Raw genomic sequence first — 22,813 nt, 5'->3', positions numbered from 1 at the left:
AGTTCAATAGTAGTCTTAAATCGGTGATTGCTAATTGTAGTGATCACCCCGATTTTTATGGTGATGTCTTAAAGAAATTTCGTAAAATTAAAAAGTTTCCAGCAGGTAGTTGGGCAGAATAACTAAATGAATTACTTGGATTTTAATTAAACCGTGGATATAACGGGGGCAATACCTTATAGTACTTGCCACCGGATTTTTGAAGTTGAATTTCTCAAGTAAAATATAAGGTTGAATATAGCGTCCTTACAAAACTAAACTTTCAGTGCTTTGATTTTATGAAAAGTTTTGCAAATTCAAGTTATCTTTAACGCTTAAACCGTCTTTTGCTGGCTAGAAATGTTCCGGCATGTGACGTATTTTTCTTAAAATATTTTACATAGGTAAAATTTGGAAGCAAAGTTCAGCTAATGCATGTCGTTTTAATGTTTCGATAATATTTTCTTTATTTGTTCCCAGTTTTAATACAATGATGTTTTTTTGTTATTCTGAAACGTTATTATCACAGAGTCTTTAACCTTTTATTTGCTAATGCAGACTGTGTGTGATGCTCATAGTTTCAAACAATAACTGCATCGTATCATTGAAAAGTTTGTTTGCATTAGGTACTCTGAATTGCATTCCTCCGTCTGCAGATAAAGTTGGGATCCCTAATAATTGAAGCACTTTGCGTTTACCTATAAGTTTATTATTATATTTTCTATCATAAAGCTCCTCAAGTTAATGCATACTTTAATAAGACTTACCTTTTACGTTTTAACTTTATTCAGGATTGTTGCGATAAGAGTGAGGTTAATGCACGTATACTGGTTTAACCCCAAAATTGATATTTTACTGACCGTTCCAAGGCGGTAAACTCGATAAACATACCTATTTTATTAATAGTATACATTCACTGTGTTGTTTGTGGAGTTTTGTGCTGTTGTTCCATGTTTCTTGTTTATAATTTTGTTTTGTTTTGTGTTCTATGTTGTTGGCGTTTACGCTGAGCCATTAATCGGGGTTTATGTTTAAACTTTCTGCTACTGTTTCTGTAGTTTTTCACATAAATATTTTCCGAAAACGCTCAATATCCTTCCACTGATTTTCTTATTTTTAATATTTTATACCTGACCCCTCTAAAGGGATATTTTGTAGAAATTATTTGAGCATTTAACGAGGTTAATTGTTAAACTCAACTGTGTTTAACTATGTCTTTGTGATGATATTTAGCTGATAATTCAATTGGTATTGCTTAACTTAATAATAGTCGATACTACCAGAAGTATTTAGAAGCAAAATTGGTTTGAAATGTGCATTAAGTAAGGAAAAACAACCGATGAATGGTTACACTATGCCGTTCGCTTCTGTAGTATTTACTAATCATCCTGATGGTATACATGAACTTGATTCATAAAATATTGTTCTAAAAACCTAAATTTGCTTTGATCATCAGCTTACCAAATGAACTTACATGTATATGATTTTCATAACAGATATGTGTCTCCCCACGACCTTGAAGTCTTTAAAAGACCACTTTGCTTAATCAGTGCTGGCCCAAGAAATGAACTGAAGTTAGAGGTGGACACCATTGAGCAGCTTTCCAAAATTGATTTACCGTGTGTAGTTGTTGCAATTGCCGGGCTTTACAGAACAGGAAAATCGTTTTTGATGAATTGCCTCGCTGACCAAAATAGAGGTAAACATATTGATTTTACATGCATTCGAAAACTTGGCAATTAATGATATATTACTCATTTGTATTTTATCAACAGGTTTTGCTCTTGGAGACACAATAGAGTCAAAAACAAAAGGTATATGGGTCTGGTGCCGTGTTCACCCTGAGCAGAAAAACACAGTTCTGGTTCTTCTGGACACAGAAGGACTTGGCGACGTTGCTAAGGTAATTGTTTAGTCGACTTTGTTTACATTTAGCTCCGCTGCTGTAATCGTAATTGACTGCACAACTCGGCAAATATCGTCTAGAAATTATCTAAGCCAGGGTTGTGTTATAGATCGCAGATTTGGGGTTAAAAAATTTAGAATCAGATCAAACAAAGTTTGCGAGAGCCTTTTGTATGTTTGAACAACTACGAATACATGTACAACTCAAGGTCGACCTCTTCATCTTAGTGCTACTTACTTTATTAATTTAATTCAATAACAGCTACAAACTCTGTCGAATCATACATAACCTGAACACTGCGACAAATATCGCAAAAATAGACGAAATGATTGGTTTACAAACATACAATTATTATTATTTTCATACGGTTTGATTCGGATTGCACACTATGTTGGAAATAAAGGTATATTTATTTATGCTTTGGGTATGTGTTGCTAACTGAAATGGAATAAAACGATGCTTGAAATTTTGAATAACCTTAAACAGCATTATTAAATGTAGAAATATACATACATCCGGAATCCAATTAAAATATGATTTTTTTTTCGATGATCATATCATGCACTGTGCATGGAACTTGGAAGAGTATTACATCTCTCACTAGATAAGGTACCTGGTATGTTTTGTCTCAATCTATGTTTACAGGTTTTGATTGTAGATTACGTGCATTCTCTTAATGTCCTAAATTCAATTTTATTCTAAGACAATTTATTATTAATTTATATTCTTCTGGTAATAATTCAGATGATAAACACTCTAATTTCGACTGAAAATAAAAATACAATATTGAAATTACCAACATACGTATACCATCTGTTGAACATGATAAATCTGTAAGTCTTATGTTGCAACTGTAGTTTTCGGGTCAGTGACTTTTTTGGAATTTGAATAGACTAGAATTAATTAAATTGAACTGCTAATTTTACCCCTTTCACCTTATTTATTATACATGAGTACCAGATTTTTACTGTTTTTTGCTGTTTTGCCCAGATTATTATATAGGTTATGATACGCTGGGGTGCTGAGGATGCATTCTACAAGATCGTATAGCTATGCTTTTTAGCTCACCAGAGCACGAAGAGCTCAAGGTGAGCTTTTGTAATCGGTCTTTGTCCGTCAATCAATCCGTCCGTCTGTCAACAATTGCTCAAATAACTTCTCCTCTGAAATTACCTGGCTAAATTCAATGAAACTTCACAGGAAGCTTTCTTGGGTGTCCCTCTACAATACACAAGAAGGGGTCACGATTTATTTACAACAACAAAACAAAATGGCCGATATCCTGTTGTGCTTTAAAATCTCCTCTAAAACTACCAGTCCAAATTTAAAGACACTTTACTGGAAGCTTCCTTGGGTGACCTTCTACAAAAATAAAACAAGGAGTCACGATTTATCAACCATAACAACAACAACAACAACAACAACCAAATGGGTGACTACCTATTTTGCTTTAAAAAGCAACTCTTCTGAAATAACCACTGCAAATTCAATGAACCTTTACAGAAAGCTTCCTTGGGTGACTCTGTACCAAACTACAAGGGATCAAGATTGATCAACAACAACAACAAAATGGCCAACTTCCTGTTTTGCTTTAAAGAAACATCTCCTCTAAAACTACAAGTCCAAATTCAATTGAACTTTACAGGAAACGTCATTGGGAGACCCTCTACTAAAATACAACAAGGGGTCACGTTTGATCAACAACAACAACAACAAAATGGCAGACTTCCTATTTTGCTTTAAAAACATCTCCTCTGAAACTACCAGTCCAAATTCAACGAAACTTTTCAAGAAGCTTCCTTGGGTGACTCTCTACAGAAATCCAACAAGTGGTCACGATTGATCAACAGCAACAACAAAGAAATGGCTGACTTCCTGTTTTGCTTTAAAAAAATCTTCTCTGAGACTACCACTCTAAATTCAATGAAACTTTACAGGAAGTTTCCGTGGGTGACCCTCTACCTAAAAAACAAGAGGTCAAGATTAATCAACAACAACAACAAAAAAATGGCCAACTTTCTGTATTACTTTAAAACAAATTCTCCTCAAAAACTACCAGTCCAAATTCAATGAAACTTTACAGGAAGCTTCCTTGGGTAACCTTCCACAATAATACAACAAGGGGTCGCAATTGATCAACAAACATCTGGCTAACTTCCTGTTTTGCCATAAAAACATCTCCTCTAAAACTACTAGACCAAATACACTGAAACTTTACAGGATGCTTCATTGCATTACCTTATACAAAAATACAACAAGGCATTGAGATTGATTAATAACAACAACAAAAACGGCCGACTTTCTGTTTTGCTTTAAACAAAACTACAAGGCCAAATTGAATGAAACTTTACAGGTAGCTTCATTGCATGACCCTTTAAAAATATATAACAAGGCATGCTCATCAGTAAAGATATGTTTAAATTGCAACATTTTTATTAATGTTTTATCACAGTGTTATGGTCTTTTGCTTAGGTGAGCGGTTTAGGACCAAGATGGCCCTCTTTTTTTATAAATGCAATCATTTTTCATGAGACCCCTTAGCTTCCGGTTCCAGTTTTCATTCAGATGTGTTAAAATCTAAAACATTTACTTGGGACCAAACGTAATACAGAACATGGAATTTTGAAAACAAAATTGTTTGAAAGATTGCAAATAAAATGAGTATATAAAAATTACCGAAATACTACATTGGTTCCTGATGACTGCATTTATAACGAATTTCGAGACCGATTTGAGCAGGAATTATGCATTTCGATAAAGTATTTGATTTCTTTCATGAATGTATGAAATAAGAACAATTTGGCAAGATTTAAACAAAATGTATGCTTTATAATTGACAATTCAAAGAGTGAAAACAAGACTCTAACGACAGAGAGAGACAATGACCGATTCATCACGTTCTTTCTTTGAATAATAACAGCGAATTTGTCATTTATATTTCACATTCGATTTGTCAGTATTAATCATGTTTACGTCTTTATGTGCAAATGATCAGCATTTTAACAGAACTTTCATTATAACGTATAACGTAGCCTTTCTTTCGAACTTATGACACAGGGTATGTTACCATATCGTACAAATAAATAAAATTGTGGCTACCTAGCAAAAGTCGTAGTAGCTGATACCTTATGATAAACATGTTGGACAATCTCGTGTTTTGCATGTTGATGTCGATAGAAAAGAAATATCGAAGGAGTCCCTTATTACTGTCGAAGACACTCGTACATATTCGTAAAGTATCATAGGCCTATATATTGACAGCCATTCTGTCCAGATATTTCTCTTTCAATTCTCGACCTTTGTTGGTGAGTTATAACGTGTTTAAACGCTTTGTATGACGCCATAAGTCCAAAATAAGGTCGTGACGATACAACAGATGTATTACTACATATATTCCCATTTTCATATAATGAAACAAAACACTCTTTATATTTATATTAAAACAGGGAGATCCAACTCATGACAACAAACTCTTTACGCTAGCGACCCTGTTGAGCAGCACACTTGTTTATAACATGAAAGGGGTTTTTGACCAGGATGCTGTAAATAAGCTCACGTAATATCATTTATCAAACCCTTTCTTAGACTTGTCCTGCAATTGATACCCGGAAGTATATTCAATAGTTTACATATTTAATTCAATCAATTTTGAGGAATTATTAATTCATAATGTACATGTATTCTTCAGTTTTGTGACAGAACTATCGAAAAATATAACACTTGGAACGAGGGTTGTGGATGAAATGGCAGCTCTTCAATGCATTATGCCAGGTTTCGTCTTAGTCGTTAGAGACTTTACTTTGAAACTGATCAAAGACGGCAGAAAAATTACGGCGGATGAATATTTAGAAAAATCCCTTCAAGATGTTGACTACGAGAAGTCAGAGAATGAGAGATACAATCGTGGAAGAGCGTCTATTCGAAATTACTTCCCAAATTCAAGACGCAAATGTTTTTTGTTGCCTCCTCCTGGGGACCTGGATATCATTGAAAACCTTGAGATGTTGAAATTCGAAGATTTATCGAGAAGGTTCCAGGAGCAAACAACATATTTCGTGTCCTATATCTACGCACAACCTCCAAAACAGCTCGTTGACAGCAAATATGTCACTGGTTCTAGTAAGTTTCCATTTTATTTAAAACCTCAGTTATACTTAATCTTTAGAATATTTAAATCGGGAAATCCATTAATGAAGTTATGACAGTAATTAAATCTATTCTTTGTAGTGTTTGCGGAATTAACAAGAACATACGTTGAAGCTATCATCAGTGGTGGAGTACCAGATGTTGAGGACGCATTTGCGGCTGTGGCGAAATCCGAAAATGAGAAAGTGAAAAAGGGAACACTTGACATGTTTGAAGATTTAATGTCGAAACACACTGTTCCGGCTCCAATAAAGCAGCTTGAGTCACAGTATCGAGAGGCGGAACTGGCGTCATTAGCGCACTTTAGGAAAAACGCTGTGTTTGATGACGATAACATTGTGGAAAAAGAAGTTCAGGTTTGAGATCGTTTTTCGCAATAGCAATTGCTGTTTATTCATGATTCTTACTGGTTAGCCATACACCGGTTATGGCCATTTTAAGTTTTAAAATAACATATTGTTCCTATCTAGTATCAGTTCATAGTTTATGGTGTTTCAACTAAAGGCAATTAATAGGTGTAAACATTGTATGTTACAGATGAATATGGATATTTTCTGGGCGTCGATGAAAGACAAAAACTTGCGTTTAATACGTGAAAAATGCAAGGCAGCACTCGAAACGTCAAATTGGGTGGTAGATTTCAAATCACAGTTAGATAAAAGAGAGTTTGAAGTAGCGGGTGGTTATTCGAAGTTTAGACAGAGGTTGCAGCTTGTGGAAATAGCATTCAAACGTACATTTGCTGGATACGATGAACATGAGGTAAAATGTATGGCTGTTGAAATGGTCGTGTTTATTTTGTTGCATTTTATTGAAAGTAATTTTGAATATTATATTCCCGGGTTTCGACTTTGTTTTTGGTACTAACTAAAAATCTATTACAACAAGTCGTACAACTTACTTTATATATTTTTTGAAACAATAGGATGTACATGTGTATACCAGATATAATTTAATGTGTTGAAGTACATGGTCGCCTGGAGTGAGTTCTTGGAGAGTATCCAATCAAAAGAAGTGTTTATCATGGGCAAAGACGAATCTTTGAGTGAAGAGGAAAGAAAAAGTAAATGCTCATTTTATGTTTTGCAATGTTACTTTAATTATGTTAGGACAAAAATAATACATTAAATTTAAACATATCTGAATAAACATATATATTACACATTATAATAAAACTTTATGTGTTATACTATTATAAACATGATATATTGGAATAGATTTTCACGAGATAATAATGTTATTGATTGCTTGAGAAATAATAACGATTTTAAATCTTCTTGACTTTAACGTTCTATATATGAACACTGTATCATACAAACAGAAAGTTAATATATTATGTGTGTTATCATAGCCTTTTCTCAAATTTGTGAGGTTTCTACTTGGTCTTTCTTAAAAACTATTTGCTTTTATGGGTTCACCAGTATTCAATTGAGAAAGTAGTACATAAATCATTAGCGTTTGAAATAATGATTAACGATAGAAAATGATGTGTAGTAAATTTAAATATAATAGAAACAAAACTGATATTAATAGTAAACACTCTTTAGAAGGAGAAGCAACTAGAACAAATGCTGTTGTTTTTTCTAAGACTCTCTTCTTTGCCTTTTTCGTGTAACATGTAACGGCGTGGGATCAGGTTATGCAGACATTGAGCTTAAAACGTCCGACAAATATTTCATAAGATTAAGAGAGCATTATAGCGAAATCATGCAGCATAAAATACATAAAACTATCGTTTAAGCTGTTTTCAATAAAAGAAATATCATTCCTTTCGGACAAAACCATTTAATGTTTATTTATGATTATTTTGTTCATAATTACCTCTAAAATAACTTCCATGAACGTTTAAAAAGGCATTCTAAACGAGCGACACATATAATAGAGAAACTATCGATATGAATGCCTGTACGTATGGATACTTATCCGTTCTATTCCGAATAACAATACAACGGTTGGGGGATATTAGTCCCTGTATGGTGGCTAACCGGAGTAAATAATGCTGCACAACCATATAATATAGGAACTGGTAGACATAGCAATGATGTTTATCTCTTCACTTCCAGAGGAGAAACAAAAACAGGAAGACAGATTTCAAGCGATGTCTAATAAGATGAAAGAGGATGCTGCAAACGCCATAAACGCACAAGAGGCGATATTCAGACGACAACAAGAAAAGCTAAACAAACAACGAGAAAAAGAAAATGCAGAGCGTGAAGCGGATATAAGGAAGTTTATGACAGACCGTAACATTGTTCTCGAGAATATGGTCAAAGAGCAGCAAAGGCAGATAGAAGATATCATAAATAGGCCGCCTATTGTACGTGAAGTACACCGCAAAGGTGGCCGTGGTTGTGTTGTACAATAAGATATTGAAATTCGGACTCAATGACAGACTTGCTATCAACAGTCATAAAAAATTGTAATGATTCTAATGAATACGATGATTTATTGAATTGTTACCACTTGTTCGCATTTCATTTTTTACTCATTTTTGAGGGAATTTTGAGCTTTGTTCACATCATGATGAAGAAATTGGTAAGTAACGCCTATGATATGTTCTTGTTTTTATAATTTATTTGATAACAAATGTTCAATCAACTGAATAGGATCGTTATACTAATTCGAAAGAAATGATAATGCTGTAAATGACTTCTTATCTCATGTTGAAAAATAATAGATATTTCGTTAATATACAGTTTGTACGATAGGGCATGTGGAACGTTTCAATTAGCCAAAGGTCAGGGAAATCCTTTTGGTAGCTGGTTAACTATTTATTGGGAACATGTGCTTAAGTTTTAGGTACGCAAACGCATTGTTGTGTATCTTGATTGGTGTTTGCTTTGGCCTATTTTGTTAAGTTTTGCAATTTTCAGGATGTATTTCCAATTGTTGATGGAAGATTCTTTTAAATTGATCAAGTTTAACGATGATGCTATACAAAGGTAATAATTAATCAGTAAATGTGAATATGGGCTAGGATGATAATGGTATTTTTCAAAATCAATCTTTATTAATGTTCAGTGGCTTTTTGATAATGACCCTTGCAATGGAAGTTTTAAATGCCATTCAAGATATCACAAAGATATTTGCTTATTTATTACGTAACTGTTAGCTCTGTGAAGCGTATGTACTATGTTTATCAATAAAATAGTTTTCAAATTCCTTAGGTAAAGAGTGATTGTTAACACAAATGTACAATCCAAGTTAATCCAACAATTTTAATAAAGCATATTTTTCTGATATATTGCACTTTGTATCACGAGTATACTTTCAATTATATGACCATTTAAAAGCATTGTTGCAAAATTGAATTCGTTATAAAACCAATTCTCAGTGTTACCAATGCGCTTAGTATACATACATGATGTACCATATCAGCCGTCATTTGCATGAATATATAAACTTGAATGACTTTTGATTTTATTTAACATAAGTATTGCTACTTAAAATTAGCTTTCATTTATATAATCGGAATTCAATTGTTTGATTTTATCAGTTCTTTGATTTAATACATGTTTATAATCTATTATTTATTTTACTTACTTATCAATACTTAGTTTGCTGTTATCATTTAATCAGAATTTATTCATATTGGATTGCTTTTAAAAAAAATATACTCGGAAATTAATTATTTGATATGAAATAGGCGTTGATTTAATTCATGTTTAGAACTCATTGTTTTGTTTTACTTACTTATTACTACATGAAGTTTGCTGTTGTTTATATAATCAGAATTTGATATTTAAAGTGTTTATGTGTTAACCTTTTGCTACTGGGCTTGTTTCTGTAGCTTTTTGCATAAACTTTGATTGAATACATATTTACAATATATATCATTTCTGTTTAGATTTGACTATTTCTACCTTTTAAAGAAGTTTTAACAAAGATATACATGCGTCTGCACGTCTTTATATTATGTTCCACATTTTGTTCTAAAACTTATCTAATTAGAATTGAAAAGCACTTATATAACCTATATTTTTTTAATCTGTACATAAAAATTGTGTATTGTTTTGTTGGTTAAACGATATTTTAAAGATGGTGCAGAACAGGTACAACTTTTTTAATGATATTCAACATGATGTTTTTTGTCAAAGAAGGGGATTTAAGAACTGCTTGGACTGAATAATTAGAAATATATTTAACTGAAAGGTATTGTTTAATTCACTTTTCAACCAACAGGAATGCACATTCCTACCACTTCTTTGATTAGCTATTGCAGTACAGTATATGTTATGGTTGTGCGTGTTATTGTTTGTGATTGTGTATGTTTTATTCTAATTGTGTTGTTTGATTATAGCACTTAATGATAGGTTAAAGGGATGATAAAGTAATAAATATATTCGGAATAATTATAACATGTAATCAAATAAAGGTTCGTGCCATAAATGAATGTATGTTTTTCGTTAATACATTAAAGGTTAAAGCCACCACTGACAGTATCCGAAATTATTATAATTGTAAGTAATTTTAATGAACAGTAATAGAAATATGAGCAGTTTAGTACCATTACCCAAATTCCGCGGAAACGATAAAATAAATACATACCATAGTCATGCTCATGACCATTATTTGGTTTTTAAATGACAAAAATATTTTTTTTATGGTTTTGAATAATGCTTTCATGTAGTCTTTTGGGCTTAAATACAGGAAGCAGGAAGCTAAGTAAAATGAAAGAATTTAGGGTGTAAAGGGTATAAAAACTGACCTACCCTACTAGCCTATGTTTGAAGAAATGCGATATGACGATACTGACGAACATACTGTTATTGTGCATGGTAGTCGCCAACTTCTTATCAAGTGTCTGAAGTTCACAATATTTAAGCCATTCTCAATTTCAATATCAGTCCATTTAATGCTTAACGTATTCAAAAGAGATTGAACACGTTGTACGTGTTTTCTTTATTTAGAAGCGCACTTCTTAAAGAATATTATCCAACCAATATAAGAATGTTCATTATTAACTTTCAAAATGGTCATTATTCCAAAACAAAATTATTCTACAGGAAAAAAATGCAGTTTCTTAAAATAAAAAGGAACACTACAGGGACATCCCAAGTAATAGAACATCCAAGTTTAAACCCTATTAAGGATAAGAATTTTTTTCTTAAGCAATACCTTCACTTTATGTTTTACTGTTAAATTATCGTTTTTACCAATAATAACAAGAACCTTTCATATGTTGGCGATATTCAATCGCAAAAGCATGACAAAGCACACAGTAAAATAGATTTATGAGGGTATCAAATAAATAAAAAAAAAGTTAGTATAAAATGTAATTTTGGAAATTCTTGGCGGAGACACTGACAATACTGACAAATTTCCCATACATATAAGTATTCAACTGAATAGTCCATTATAATATTAATTGATATTTCGCAATATGACACATTTTAGTGAATAATGACATCTTTTAACGCAATATGATGGTACTGGTTGTACAATTGGAAATAGTTTGCATAGCTTTTCAATATGACATTAAACACAATTGTTAATTTATCCATGTTTAGCGTTTGACAGTTGCCATCAATATCAAAGGTTTTCAATGAATGAAAGTGCTCGAGGTTCTCTAGTTGTTCAGAGTTCTGGACAACCAAGGTTCTTGATACTTGTACATTTCTTTCTTCAGCTTATAACAGTAATTACCTACATACGCTCGTTTAACGTTATGCTGTTTAACGTGTTTTTTTTAAAAATAACTTTAAACAAATTACTACCTTCAAAGGTCAACGCTCGTGTTCTGTGATCGAAAAGGTGTTTTCCCGGTAATGCATCTGACAACGCTTCCATCATAAAGGGGTTCCAGTCGTCAGTATCTTAGTCTTAACACTCCAAATGATTTGCTATCCGTACGTGCAGTTTACAAATGAAGATTTAGTCCCTTTGATATGTCTACAATTGAGTACATTCATTTGACTAAATTTTCAGCTTAAGGAGAGAATATAAGACACATTGATGGTGTCCATGAATAGGTATAGCAAACAATATATCTCATGTTAGTATGCCCCTTTTCACAAAGAATTATAATTATGAACATTTGGACAAAACCTCTGTCAATAAGAGCATATACTAGTTATGTTGAACTGGTCGTTACATGGTCATCAATGATTTCATCTGCGTCCTCGTTTTCTTTCAATCCATTCTCCTTACACTTGACGAGTAACGATAACGATAAGGATATCCGTTGATTTTGGTGGCATCGGTGGGATTCGAACCGCTGCGAATATGTTGCATTAAACCAAAGATTCGCTCGGCCACGCTACCTGATATAATATTCAGCTTGGTTTTGAGTATATGTAATTTATGTCTACAAAACAGAGCATTAAAATCGCATTGATTGATTACTGACAAATATCAGTATTAATGTATAAACAACATGAACTGCAGCCTCACAACTAATACACAATCGTTTCCCGGGAGGACTGATACTCACAATTAATGTCAACGAAATGAATTAAAGGCAAGTGATATTATAGAATAATCCTACATCCCCCAATGACACCAACATATTTCTCAAATGTATCACTGGTAAAATATTTTGTAAGGAATGTACGCCTGGTGCAATGTTGTTTCTTATTATCAGTTGAAAATATGTTGCTGCTGATTGCTGTAGCTAGCTTTTATGATGAGAACGTATTTCAAACAATCTTGACAAAGTTTAACCAAGGACATTTTAACCAAGAAATTTGTTTGCAAAACTGTACACATTGTCTTGTCCAATGACATGCTTATTTAGTACTAAAAAAACAAAGTAAAGCTGAAGTCATACCGCTACACAGTGCCACCACACAGTGCCACACAGTTTCTTTGAAGTTGGAAGTCAAACGGCTAGCAAAAGATATTTCAATGGATTCGAAATTTATTTCAAAAAGTGTATAACTACGCGCAGACGTTTGTACATTCAATCGAAACTGGTATTAATCACTTATAAAATAACTAGCCTTGATACCAATGCAAGGACATCTATTGAAACGTAATCACGCTATAGTGCTGTTGGCAGCAAAAACATGATACTGGTAAATCTTCGCGTCAGTTTTACAGATAACAGAGTACATAGGATTGACTTTACTATGACGTAATAGCTATTTCCGTTCGTTGTGATTTTATAATATGACCCCCTTTTATCTGCTTTAAGTAAAGGTCAGCAGCCAATTGTACACAAATGGTTACTTCTTTGGTTTGGTCAGAGAAAACCAAACTGTTAATTGATTGGTAAATAGTTTTCGAATGAATGGTATTAACAAATCAAATAATTTTAAATAAAAAACTAACCAATATATGGTATGTTGACAACATAATGAAAATTAATTATGTATACAAAAGACCTTAGATGATTTAATAAAGAATATGTATAGTATTCAAAGTCTACATTTGGTCATTGATAATATCTTTACATAGAAATGCACAGGAAACTCTAAAGCAATAGAATATGCTCTTTGTCTTTTACCTTTAAATGTATTAAATTCCCATACTAAATCCGGCTTATCACGGTGTACATGCCATTTGTTACAAAGTAATATTTAGATTTTTCGGATACTGCCGGACAAAATCTATTTGCTCTATTTAACATTTTTCCAAAGATGTTTATTGCGACAACGATAAATGCAAGACAACCGCATATATTTTTGGTATCATCGGGCACATATTAACATAATTCAACGTGTGAAAGTGTGACAAATAGGTTGAAATAAAAAAATAATTCCTTGACGAACTCCCTCGGTTAAACTTCTGAATAGTACCTAATGTGCTTTTTCGTACGCATGCCGTATGCCGTATGTAACCATCATACGCTTAGTTTTTAGCATTGCATATTCATTGGAAGTAATGATCAGTTGAAAGCAATTGCCCGCCTTAAAGATGTCCGAAATATCATCATGTTTACATGTGACAAAATCACATGATATGTACAACGTAAAATGCAAGATGCAAGATCACGAGCACGTTAAAAGCCTACAAGCAAACACAAAAAAATAAATGGCAGCGGTGGGATTCGAACCCACGCCTCCGAAGAGACTGGTGCCTTAAACCAGCGCCTTAGACCGCTCGGCCACGCTACCTCATATGTGCGTGAGTTTTATTGTTATATGTAATACTGCTACCTTCATATTTGCATGAGTTTCATTGTTATATGTGATACTGCTACCTTCATATATGCAGGAGTTTGGTTCTGATATGTGATACTGCGATTTTAAACGGTCCGTATTGTACACATAGTACATATATACTCATTACCAAACAAGGTATGGTCGCGTTGCCAAGCAGTTAGTTATAACACATACATTCACGAAAACGCAGTAGGCAAGCCCGTTAAGAAATCGATATAGATCAAGTACCAGTGAGTCAATCGAAGCACGAAAACACCTTGGTCTTACCCTATTGGGCGACGTCAAATGGACATCACATGAATCGTCTTCAGTAACCAATGCCTGAAAAGCGAATCAGAATCCTAAAATCTTTGAATATTTATCTCGCTAAAGTCTGTAATGCATATCATATGAATACAGTGATATGACATGGGATAACTGTTCCACTGACCTTAACAATGCCATAGAATCCGCTCAGAACAAAGCAGTATGAAGAGTCACAGGAGCCACCAAGTTTTGTAATATTTAAAGACTTCTAAAAAGATTATACTTGGCTACCATGACTGAAAGAAGTGGCCAACATAGATTTCTACTCTTCTACAATATGAAAAATACCCCAGCATACCTCTCTGATGTTATTCCAAATCAAAATAACCAGGCTTACCTATTGCGTTCTTCTTACGATGTTCCAACACTTCATACTCTAAACTATATCTACGGTTCCTATTTCTTACCCTGTACCATTCGGGATTGGAACAAACTTGCTCTCAGCGGACAACCTTCTCCCACACGCAAGGTGTTAAACGACAACTTCAAAACAGAATAGTTCCATAATCAACACACCACTTGATCATCAGCAGCAGAATAAGTCAGATGCATAACACTCGCCTTCTACCTAGAGGAAGCACTTTGCTATTTGAACATCATCGTCGCAATCTCACTTAATCACCACTATGTACATGAGGGGCCGACTCGCTACCTTATCCAATGTTTGAGATACCGACAAAGCCGTCTTCTTAACTTTTCGGACGAGCCCTGTGCAACAACATCCAACATTCAGCTGTACAATATACGAGCATATTTCTTCTGAGGAAAGCAAACTTCCGTCCACACGTGTACAGAACTTCATTACTGCAACTAACCGTTTTGACTTGTAGTGTTGAACGGATGTTGATGGGCTGCCGGCCAATATGTGTGACACGACTTCTTCTTATTTCGACGTCTATAGTGTGTGTGTGGGGGGGGGAAGTTCAGATCAGCATTTTAAATTAACTCACTAATTATGCATAGCCTTGTCTGATGCTATACTTTTTAATCGATTTAACACGTTTTACTTACCAAGTGTGTCACAGGGTGTTTTATTTGAGTGTATTGAGATTCATGTAACCCTTATTTGTACTTGTTGAAATAAAGAAACAACTATTTTATTGTCTCTTGAGTTAATATTTCCCTCATTCATAATCAACATTTAATACGTTATAATGTTCTGAACAGCATTGTGTTCACTGTAGTATTAAGGTGATAAGGTATAGGGTATAATACTGTAAATAACAATGGTATTTGCATGCAGGTATTAAGTGACAAAGTAAGTACTATACTACCTTAAATGAAACTACACTGTATTATCGTAGCTTAACACCCCAGTGAACACAATGCTGTTCAGAACATTATAACGTATTAAATGTTGATTATGAATGTGGGAAATAATAACTCAAGAGACAATAAAATAGTTGTTTCTTTATTTCAACAAGTACAAATAATGGTTACATGAATCTCAATACACTCAAATAAAACACCCTGTGACACACTTGGTAAGTAAAACGTGTTAAATCGATTAAAAAGTATAGCATTAGACAAGGCTATGCATAATTAGTGAGTAAATTTAAAGCTATCGTTGATAACAGATAATGCAATGGAGGGCGATGTAGAAACAGAATGCATCTGTGCAAAAGCTCTGATGACATCTACATCAATAGTGTGCGCTGATATCTCTTCACTGTCATCACTAGAGAACGTTTGTTGCCTAGATAACGTGTCAGCATCAATGTTTATCTTGCCGGGCCGGTAAAATATCTTGAAATCATAGACAGCAAGTGAAGCGATCCACCTTTGACCACATGCATCAAGCTTCGCAGTAGTCTGGACATAGGTGAGTGGGTTGTTGTCCGTAAACACCTCGAATGGGACACCATACAAATAGTCGTGGAACTTATCACAAAGAGCCCATTTAAGTGCCAAGAATTCCAGCTTACTTGAATGATAATTCCGCTCAGGTGGTTTGAGACTTCGGCTAGCAAAGGCCACAACCCGATCTACACCATCGAACTCCTGGTACAACACGGCCCCAAGACCACTAGAAGAGGCGTCAGTGTGGACCTTGAATGGCTTGCTGTAGTCTGCGTAGGCTAAAACAGGCGCACTGGATAGCTTCTCGACAATATTATCGAATGCTTTCTGCTGATCGTCTCCCCAGCTGAAGACTAGCTTCTTCGACTTCTGACTGGCACCAGAGTTTCCAACGAGGAGGTTATTCAGAGGGCGAACTATGGTAGAGAAGTGCTCTATAAACTTCCGGTAGTATCCGGCAAACCCTAGAAAACTTCGAACCTCCTTAATGGTCTTAGGGATAGGCCAGTTTTTCACAGCTTCTGTCTTGGTTGGGTCCGTCTTGATGCCATCTTCGGAGACAACATGTCCAAGGTAAGTAACCTCCTTTCTTTAAAACTCACACTTCGAAGCCTTGAGCTTTAAATTGTGTGAACTCAATTTCTGTAAAACAGACTCTAGCCGTTCCAGGTGTCCGTCGAAGGTAAAAGAAAAGATGATGACGTCATCGAGGTATATAAGACATTCTTTAAGGTTAAACGTACCCATGCAACGCTCCATCAGCCTCTGAAACGTCGCTGGAGCATTACAAAGGCCGAACGGCATACGATTTGCCTCGAAGAACCCAAATTGCCAACCTGGAACGCCGTTTTCTCCTTATCGGCCTCTTCCATCTCAACCTGCCAGTATCCGGCCTTGAGGTCCAACTTGGTAAAATACTTGGAACCAGCAAGAAGGTGAAGAGTATCCTCGATACGCGGAAGTAGATATGCGTCCTTGTGAGTTCTTGAATTCAACTTCCGGTAGTCGATGCAGAACCGGATGGTTCCGTCTTTCTTGCGAACAATGACAACATTTGATGCAAACGGACTTTGTGAAGGTCGTATGGCTCCCATGGACAGCATCTCCTGCAGATGTTCGCGCACTTCATCTATCAGTCCTGGGGGTACTCGCCTATAGGATTCCTTAAAGGGCTCCGGGGTATCAAGTTTGATATGATGCTTCACAAGATTTGTGTTGCCTAAGTCTAGAGGCCCTTGGGAGAAGACACTTTCCCATTTCCATAACAAATTTTCAACATGTTCCCTCTTGTTTTCATCCAAATGACCCAAATCTACCTTAATTTTGTCTAGGAATTCCTGTTTTCCTTTTGCAGGCGGATTGTCTTCTGAAGACTTTTTTGAAGGCTCGGGTGACCATGACCGCAACACTTTAGCTTCCTGGAGATCGCACAAAATACTACTAGGTCGTATATCCATCACCTTTGCAGACATGTTGTAAACCCGAACAGGTACTCGACATGAAGTAGTTTCACCAAGTCTCACCACTCTCGGACAAATACCTATCCTAGTTGATGCTGTAGGAGATTGTTCAGTTACTGCCGTAACACAATCAGAATTCTTCCTGACAAAACCCGAAAGAGTAACTGTTTCAAAGGGTTGAACCTGTATAGGTCTGCTATTCGTACTTCTCACGGTCCCAACTGGAATATGGGCAGAAATGGCCATATAAGCAGAGAGCCATTCAATGGGAAGGGATTCACGTTCAACATGAGACAATAGGCGTATAAAGTTAGTTCCAATAATTACAGGTACTGACAAGTTGTATTCCGTGTTGTTTACAACCAAGACTGGGACAATAAACGCTTCCTTGGTTATATGAGGAACTTCAATATCCGCTTCAAAATAACCCAAGTATGGTATCTCATTACCATCAGCCCCCGTCAGGCGTAACTTGTCTATAGAATGAAGTTCAGGCATTGGATTTATCTTTTCAAAGAAATCTTCACTGACTGTCGTAATCATTGACCCACTATCAATCAAACCCTTAACCACATTACCATTCATGACTATGTCTGCTTCATTAGCATAACTAACTAATCTATCAAAAATATTTGGACAATTCTTAGGGCTTTTATTCATGTTGTCACCATTTTGCCAATCAATAGTGACACCTACATGTTTAAAGCTTTCTCTCTTGTCTCCTTCTCTATAGCACCTTCTATCTCTTCATTTCTATCTTCTTGGTCCCCTTGACGTTCTCCATATCCACGACCACGGCCTCTATAATTTCCACGAAATCTTGAATTCTTATATCCCCCTCTGTAAGGCTTTGGTTCTTTCTTCTGCTCTTCCTGTTTGTTCTTCATATCTTCAAACTTCATATCAAGATCTTCAATCTTCTTAACAAGATTCCTGTACATGTCATCCGTCCTCGAATCTCTTGTTATTCTATCAGTGTTCTGCATATTGGCGGATGTTTGATGAATTTTCTGCGTCCTTTGTCGTGCTCCTGACCGATCAGTTTGTAACTTAATCTCATACTCTTCTGACCTGACTTTGTTACGTAACTCCTCGTAATTCATTCCACTATCATAGTAAGTTCTGGTGGCTTGTTTTAACTCCTGATTCCTCAATCCCCTCCAAAATCTATTCTTCAATTTGACCTTCTTCTCTCTCTCATCCATAGTTGATCTCCTGCACACCTGCAACAACATCTCCTCTAACCTCAAACCCCATTCAATGATCGTCTCATCCTGTCCCTGCTCAGCTGAAAGAAATCGTGACAAGATACTATCTTCACTCGCTACATTCCCAAAACTTTCCTCCAACCGTTTCATAATATCAGACACACTGACTTCCGTTCCCAAATGTAATAAAGTTTTCCTGGCTTGATCTTTCAATGCTTTTCTCAGCCCCTGTTTTATTACTTCGTCAGAGTAAGTATATCTTACACTTTCAAATTCGAGTTTAAACTCTTCAAATGACGATTCATTTTTGGGAACTGGTTCTCTTCCAGAGAATGGTGTCAAATTCAGTTTCACATTTAGATTGATGTTATCTTTGACAATGGGCTTCACTGTTCTATTCTCACTATAAATATCATCCGTGATTCTGGTTTCAGACATGCGTGGTGTATACTGATTTGAAAAACCTCTCCTCGCTTTTTTATGTCAATCATTTTTCTATCTAGCTCTTCTCTCTCCTTCTCTATGTGCATACGATCATCCTCAATCTGCCTCTGTTGTTTAATGAAATTATTCTCTCTCTCTCTAAAACGACATTCCATTTCATCAAATCTTTCAGACATTTTCTTCTGCATCTGTGTAAGTCTTTCTTCATATTGCAGAATATTCATATCTCGTTGGTTCAATGGTTTGTTATCCCGTCAACCTTCTTTTCAAATTCAATTCGCCTCTCGTCTAATGCCTTTTCTTTCACTTTCAGTTTCAAGCTCCATTTCTCAAACTTCTCCATCTTGTCGTTAAAGCTGTTTCTGCCAGAATCCACCTCATTGTCCATCCGTCTGTTGGGTGAAGAAACATAAAGCTCTTTTCTAAACGTGTGATCTTGAAGATACACGTTCTCTTCTAATTTGTGTAAACTATCTTCAAGTTGTTTCAAGCTATTGGGTGTATCTTCAAACTGCGTAAATCTAAAGTCTGTATTTATTTCTAACTCTTGAAGCTGATCTTCCAACTTTCTAGTTTCAAGTGAAAAGTCAATATCCCTCTCTTCAGGTACAACTAGTTCGTCTCTGGTGACAAATGACGTGTCTTTTCTATGCGCAGGAGTGGATTGTAGTAGCTCCTCTGGTCTGGTACGACTAGCAATTACTCTTTGCCTTTGTTCACATAAAAGCTCTAACTCTTTATTCCGCCTCCTTCTCTCTTGCAATTTTAGAAGTCTACTTTGAGCACGTTCCTCTTCTAGACGACCCCTTTCTCTCCTTACATCCATCGTTGTGTCCCTAAAACTATACGGTAAACCCCCTTCAGCCATATCAAAAACACTTTAAATTTCACTAGCCCTTCTTCAATAATACACTTTCAAGAACACTTTATAAACTTCCAATTTATAATGGCAATGATTAAATGTTTAAGCACGTTTTTATGTCCACTTCAATTATGCAAAAGCAACACAACAACAATCACAACGTCTTATCAAATGTGAAATATCAAAACACAAAACATACAAGCACATGTGTATATAAATTGATTGAAACCAATATATTTTGCATCCAACAAATCAAAAGTCCCAATAAGTCACCTTTTCAATGTATTATCTCCCTTTCACATATCTACATAATGTGTTAGCTTAATATTGCTTAAGTTTGACGTTTCTGATTACTTCCCTTTTTTAACTACCTGACATGAGCTTTTATATGCAACCCGCATAAACAGTCAATACTCTATGGATGTCAGATCTTACTTCCCTTTTACACAATCACTCAACAAAGACTAGATTATCTCCCTTTCACTAGAATTTGCCATTTACAACTGCACCGCACACCTCATTAGCTCTCTTATACTAATCACAGAAATCTCAATTCTATAAATATTCTATCTATTGCTAGGCAACTGATATCCAGTATCAACTCATTCAAACAACTACCTTTCACAAATAATCAGAGAAAATAATGCAACTATCTCTGAAAAATTGCGCGCTCCAGATGGGGATTCGAACCCGCTTCGCCGGATCGTCAGTCGGACGCGCTAACCATTAGGCTACGGGGCCAGTGTATAATATGGTTATCGAAGTCGTACAAATAACGACCGGCGCGTTTCGAGCTCGATTCGATTTTGGTACGTTCACGGTTACTACGGCGACGGTTTCGAATAAATGAAAGAGTATGCAAAACTCAAACAAAATCAATGATTTTGACTTATCAAGATGATTTAATAAAAAAAATGGTATGTACGTATGTATAAACAAAATCAAAGAAAAACAACTTTCTACGTCACTACTTCATAACTCAAACATGCATCTAAAACTATTTGTTTAATGTTAGTGTTTGGTTGTTGTTGTTTTTTTTATCCACACCGCACATGCAAATTATAAATTTGACTGCAGTGACGTACAAATAATACGTATATGGTCCAATTATGAAACACTCCCAATATTGATACAAAAATGATATTGTCAACAAATTCTATCATGATGTATGGCATAATTACAATTAACATAATACACTATTGAAAAATATACACTGGCCCAAAATAACGGTATTATGCCAAGACTATGATCTCTTGCCCACTTTAAACGGGACAGCAATTATCCAATCAAACTGGACAGTGTATATCCTTACAATGGAATAGAATAATCACTCACCAATTATCCGTCGACAGAAACTCCAAAACACATATTAAATAAACACAATATAAGTCCGATCACAGTTAACACGAGTGACCACTATGTGTTAATGTAAACTAACACATACATGTACCTAGGGTACACGTGAAGTGTCAATGCACTAAATCCTGTTCATCCACGGTTCCAAGGCTCCTGGTAGCGTTCCGTCGACGTCCTAGGGTCCGGAATATGGTTCACAGGGTGACCAGTAAAACGTAATCCCCGGGGTAATATCCGATCATAAAAACTATAGTGCACTTTCCAGCGTTCAACAAGATATCAAACACTTGTATACGTCCATTCACCACTAAAATGGTTCTCCTTAAGCGTCCTCAGAATGCGCTTGTGTTCGACTGCTCCCGTTCCGTCAATCCCATATGTTGAGGCGCCAATGTTACCGGAGGTCTAGCTCGGGTTCGTATTATTGCAGTCGCTTTGTCCATGCAACCCGTCGTCAATAATACGAACCCGAGCTAGACCTCCGGTAACAAGTGTAAGCTAATATTTTCTCAACAAAATATAGTCCATATCCTAATTAGCTACATTAACCACTTTTTTCGTAACTAGAACATGTCAACTCCAACACGGAAAGGAGCTAAATAAGAATTAAAAAAGGCTTGCCTTCCGGTCCTCTCAGAAACATTTTATTTAGTACATATATGTTCACTGTGCATTTATTTTTGTATTTTATTTAATACATCCATATCCGAATATTAACGAACAAATAAGTTAACTAGTATCAAAAGGAAGATACATTTGACTAAAATTTAAACAGTGCGAATGGTAAGACAGTATATATTTTTTAAATTACATTTATTAAAAAAACACAACTTTACTCCAACATAAATGTACAAATGTGAGTGAAGTGTGTTAACACAATTTTAGTTGTCAAATACCAATAACAACAGCAGACAGCAAACAAAAAACATTTTAAAGCAGCATAGAGGTGGTGGATATCATTAAAGGCTACGAATGTTACAATAGTCCAGTATAAAAACGTGCTTAAAAATATGGGTGCATTAAGGCCCGTGCAGATCTGCGAACGAGCCCCTTCCCTGCCTATTTGTACAAGGGGTTGCTACAGTAAAAAATTGTGGGCAAAGTATTCGCCTAAACTCGAACATGCACTGACAAATTATTAGTTTACTAGAACAAACTATTAAGTGTCCATGTAGATATAAATTACATTTTGGCTAAATTGAAATTGACCTGTACTGTAACTGATTGATCGAAATTGATTG

General features: G+C 35.3%; 1 protein-coding gene and 1 non-coding gene across 2 annotated transcripts; one reads left to right on the top strand and one right to left on the bottom strand.

Annotated features, from left to right (window-relative positions):
- Positions 1-1,333: 1,333 nt before the first annotated feature.
- Positions 1,334-8,745, top strand: LOC128219507 (guanylate-binding protein 1-like). Its single transcript, XM_052927316.1, has 9 exons — positions 1,334-1,338; positions 1,476-1,678; positions 1,755-1,882; positions 5,332-5,441; positions 5,574-6,004; positions 6,113-6,387; positions 6,569-6,793; positions 6,998-7,094; positions 8,095-8,745. The coding sequence occupies exons 1-9, from the start codon at positions 1,334-1,336 to the stop codon at positions 8,394-8,396; spliced, it is 1,776 nt and encodes a 591-aa protein (XP_052783276.1). The 3' UTR covers positions 8,397-8,745.
- A 5,261-nt stretch (positions 8,746-14,006) lies between these two features.
- Trnal-aag (transfer RNA leucine (anticodon AAG)) lies at positions 14,007-14,088 on the bottom strand. The gene has a single exon. It is a non-coding gene; the product is annotated as a tRNA-Leu (tRNA).
- Between the last annotated feature and the right edge of the window lie 8,725 nt (positions 14,089-22,813).

Source organism: Mya arenaria, chromosome 15 (assembly GCF_026914265.1).
Source record: "Mya arenaria isolate MELC-2E11 chromosome 15, ASM2691426v1".
Classification (NCBI taxonomy): domain Eukaryota; kingdom Metazoa; phylum Mollusca; class Bivalvia; order Myida; family Myidae; genus Mya; species Mya arenaria.
Note: the sequence above shows the minus strand (reverse complement) of the source record. Positions and strands in the feature narration are given on the sequence as shown.

What these genes read in the sequence shown, in the direction of transcription:
- LOC128219507 (XM_052927316.1), top strand. An exon ending in GACTTGGCGACGTTGCTAAG is followed by an intron (nt 1,883 to 5,331) that starts GTAATTGTTTAG and finishes ATATTAAAACAG; the next exon opens with GGAGATCCAACTCATGACAA. An exon ending in GAGTGAAGAGGAAAGAAAAA is followed by an intron (nt 7,095 to 8,094) that starts GTAAATGCTCAT and finishes CTTCACTTCCAG; the next exon opens with AGGAGAAACAAAAACAGGAA.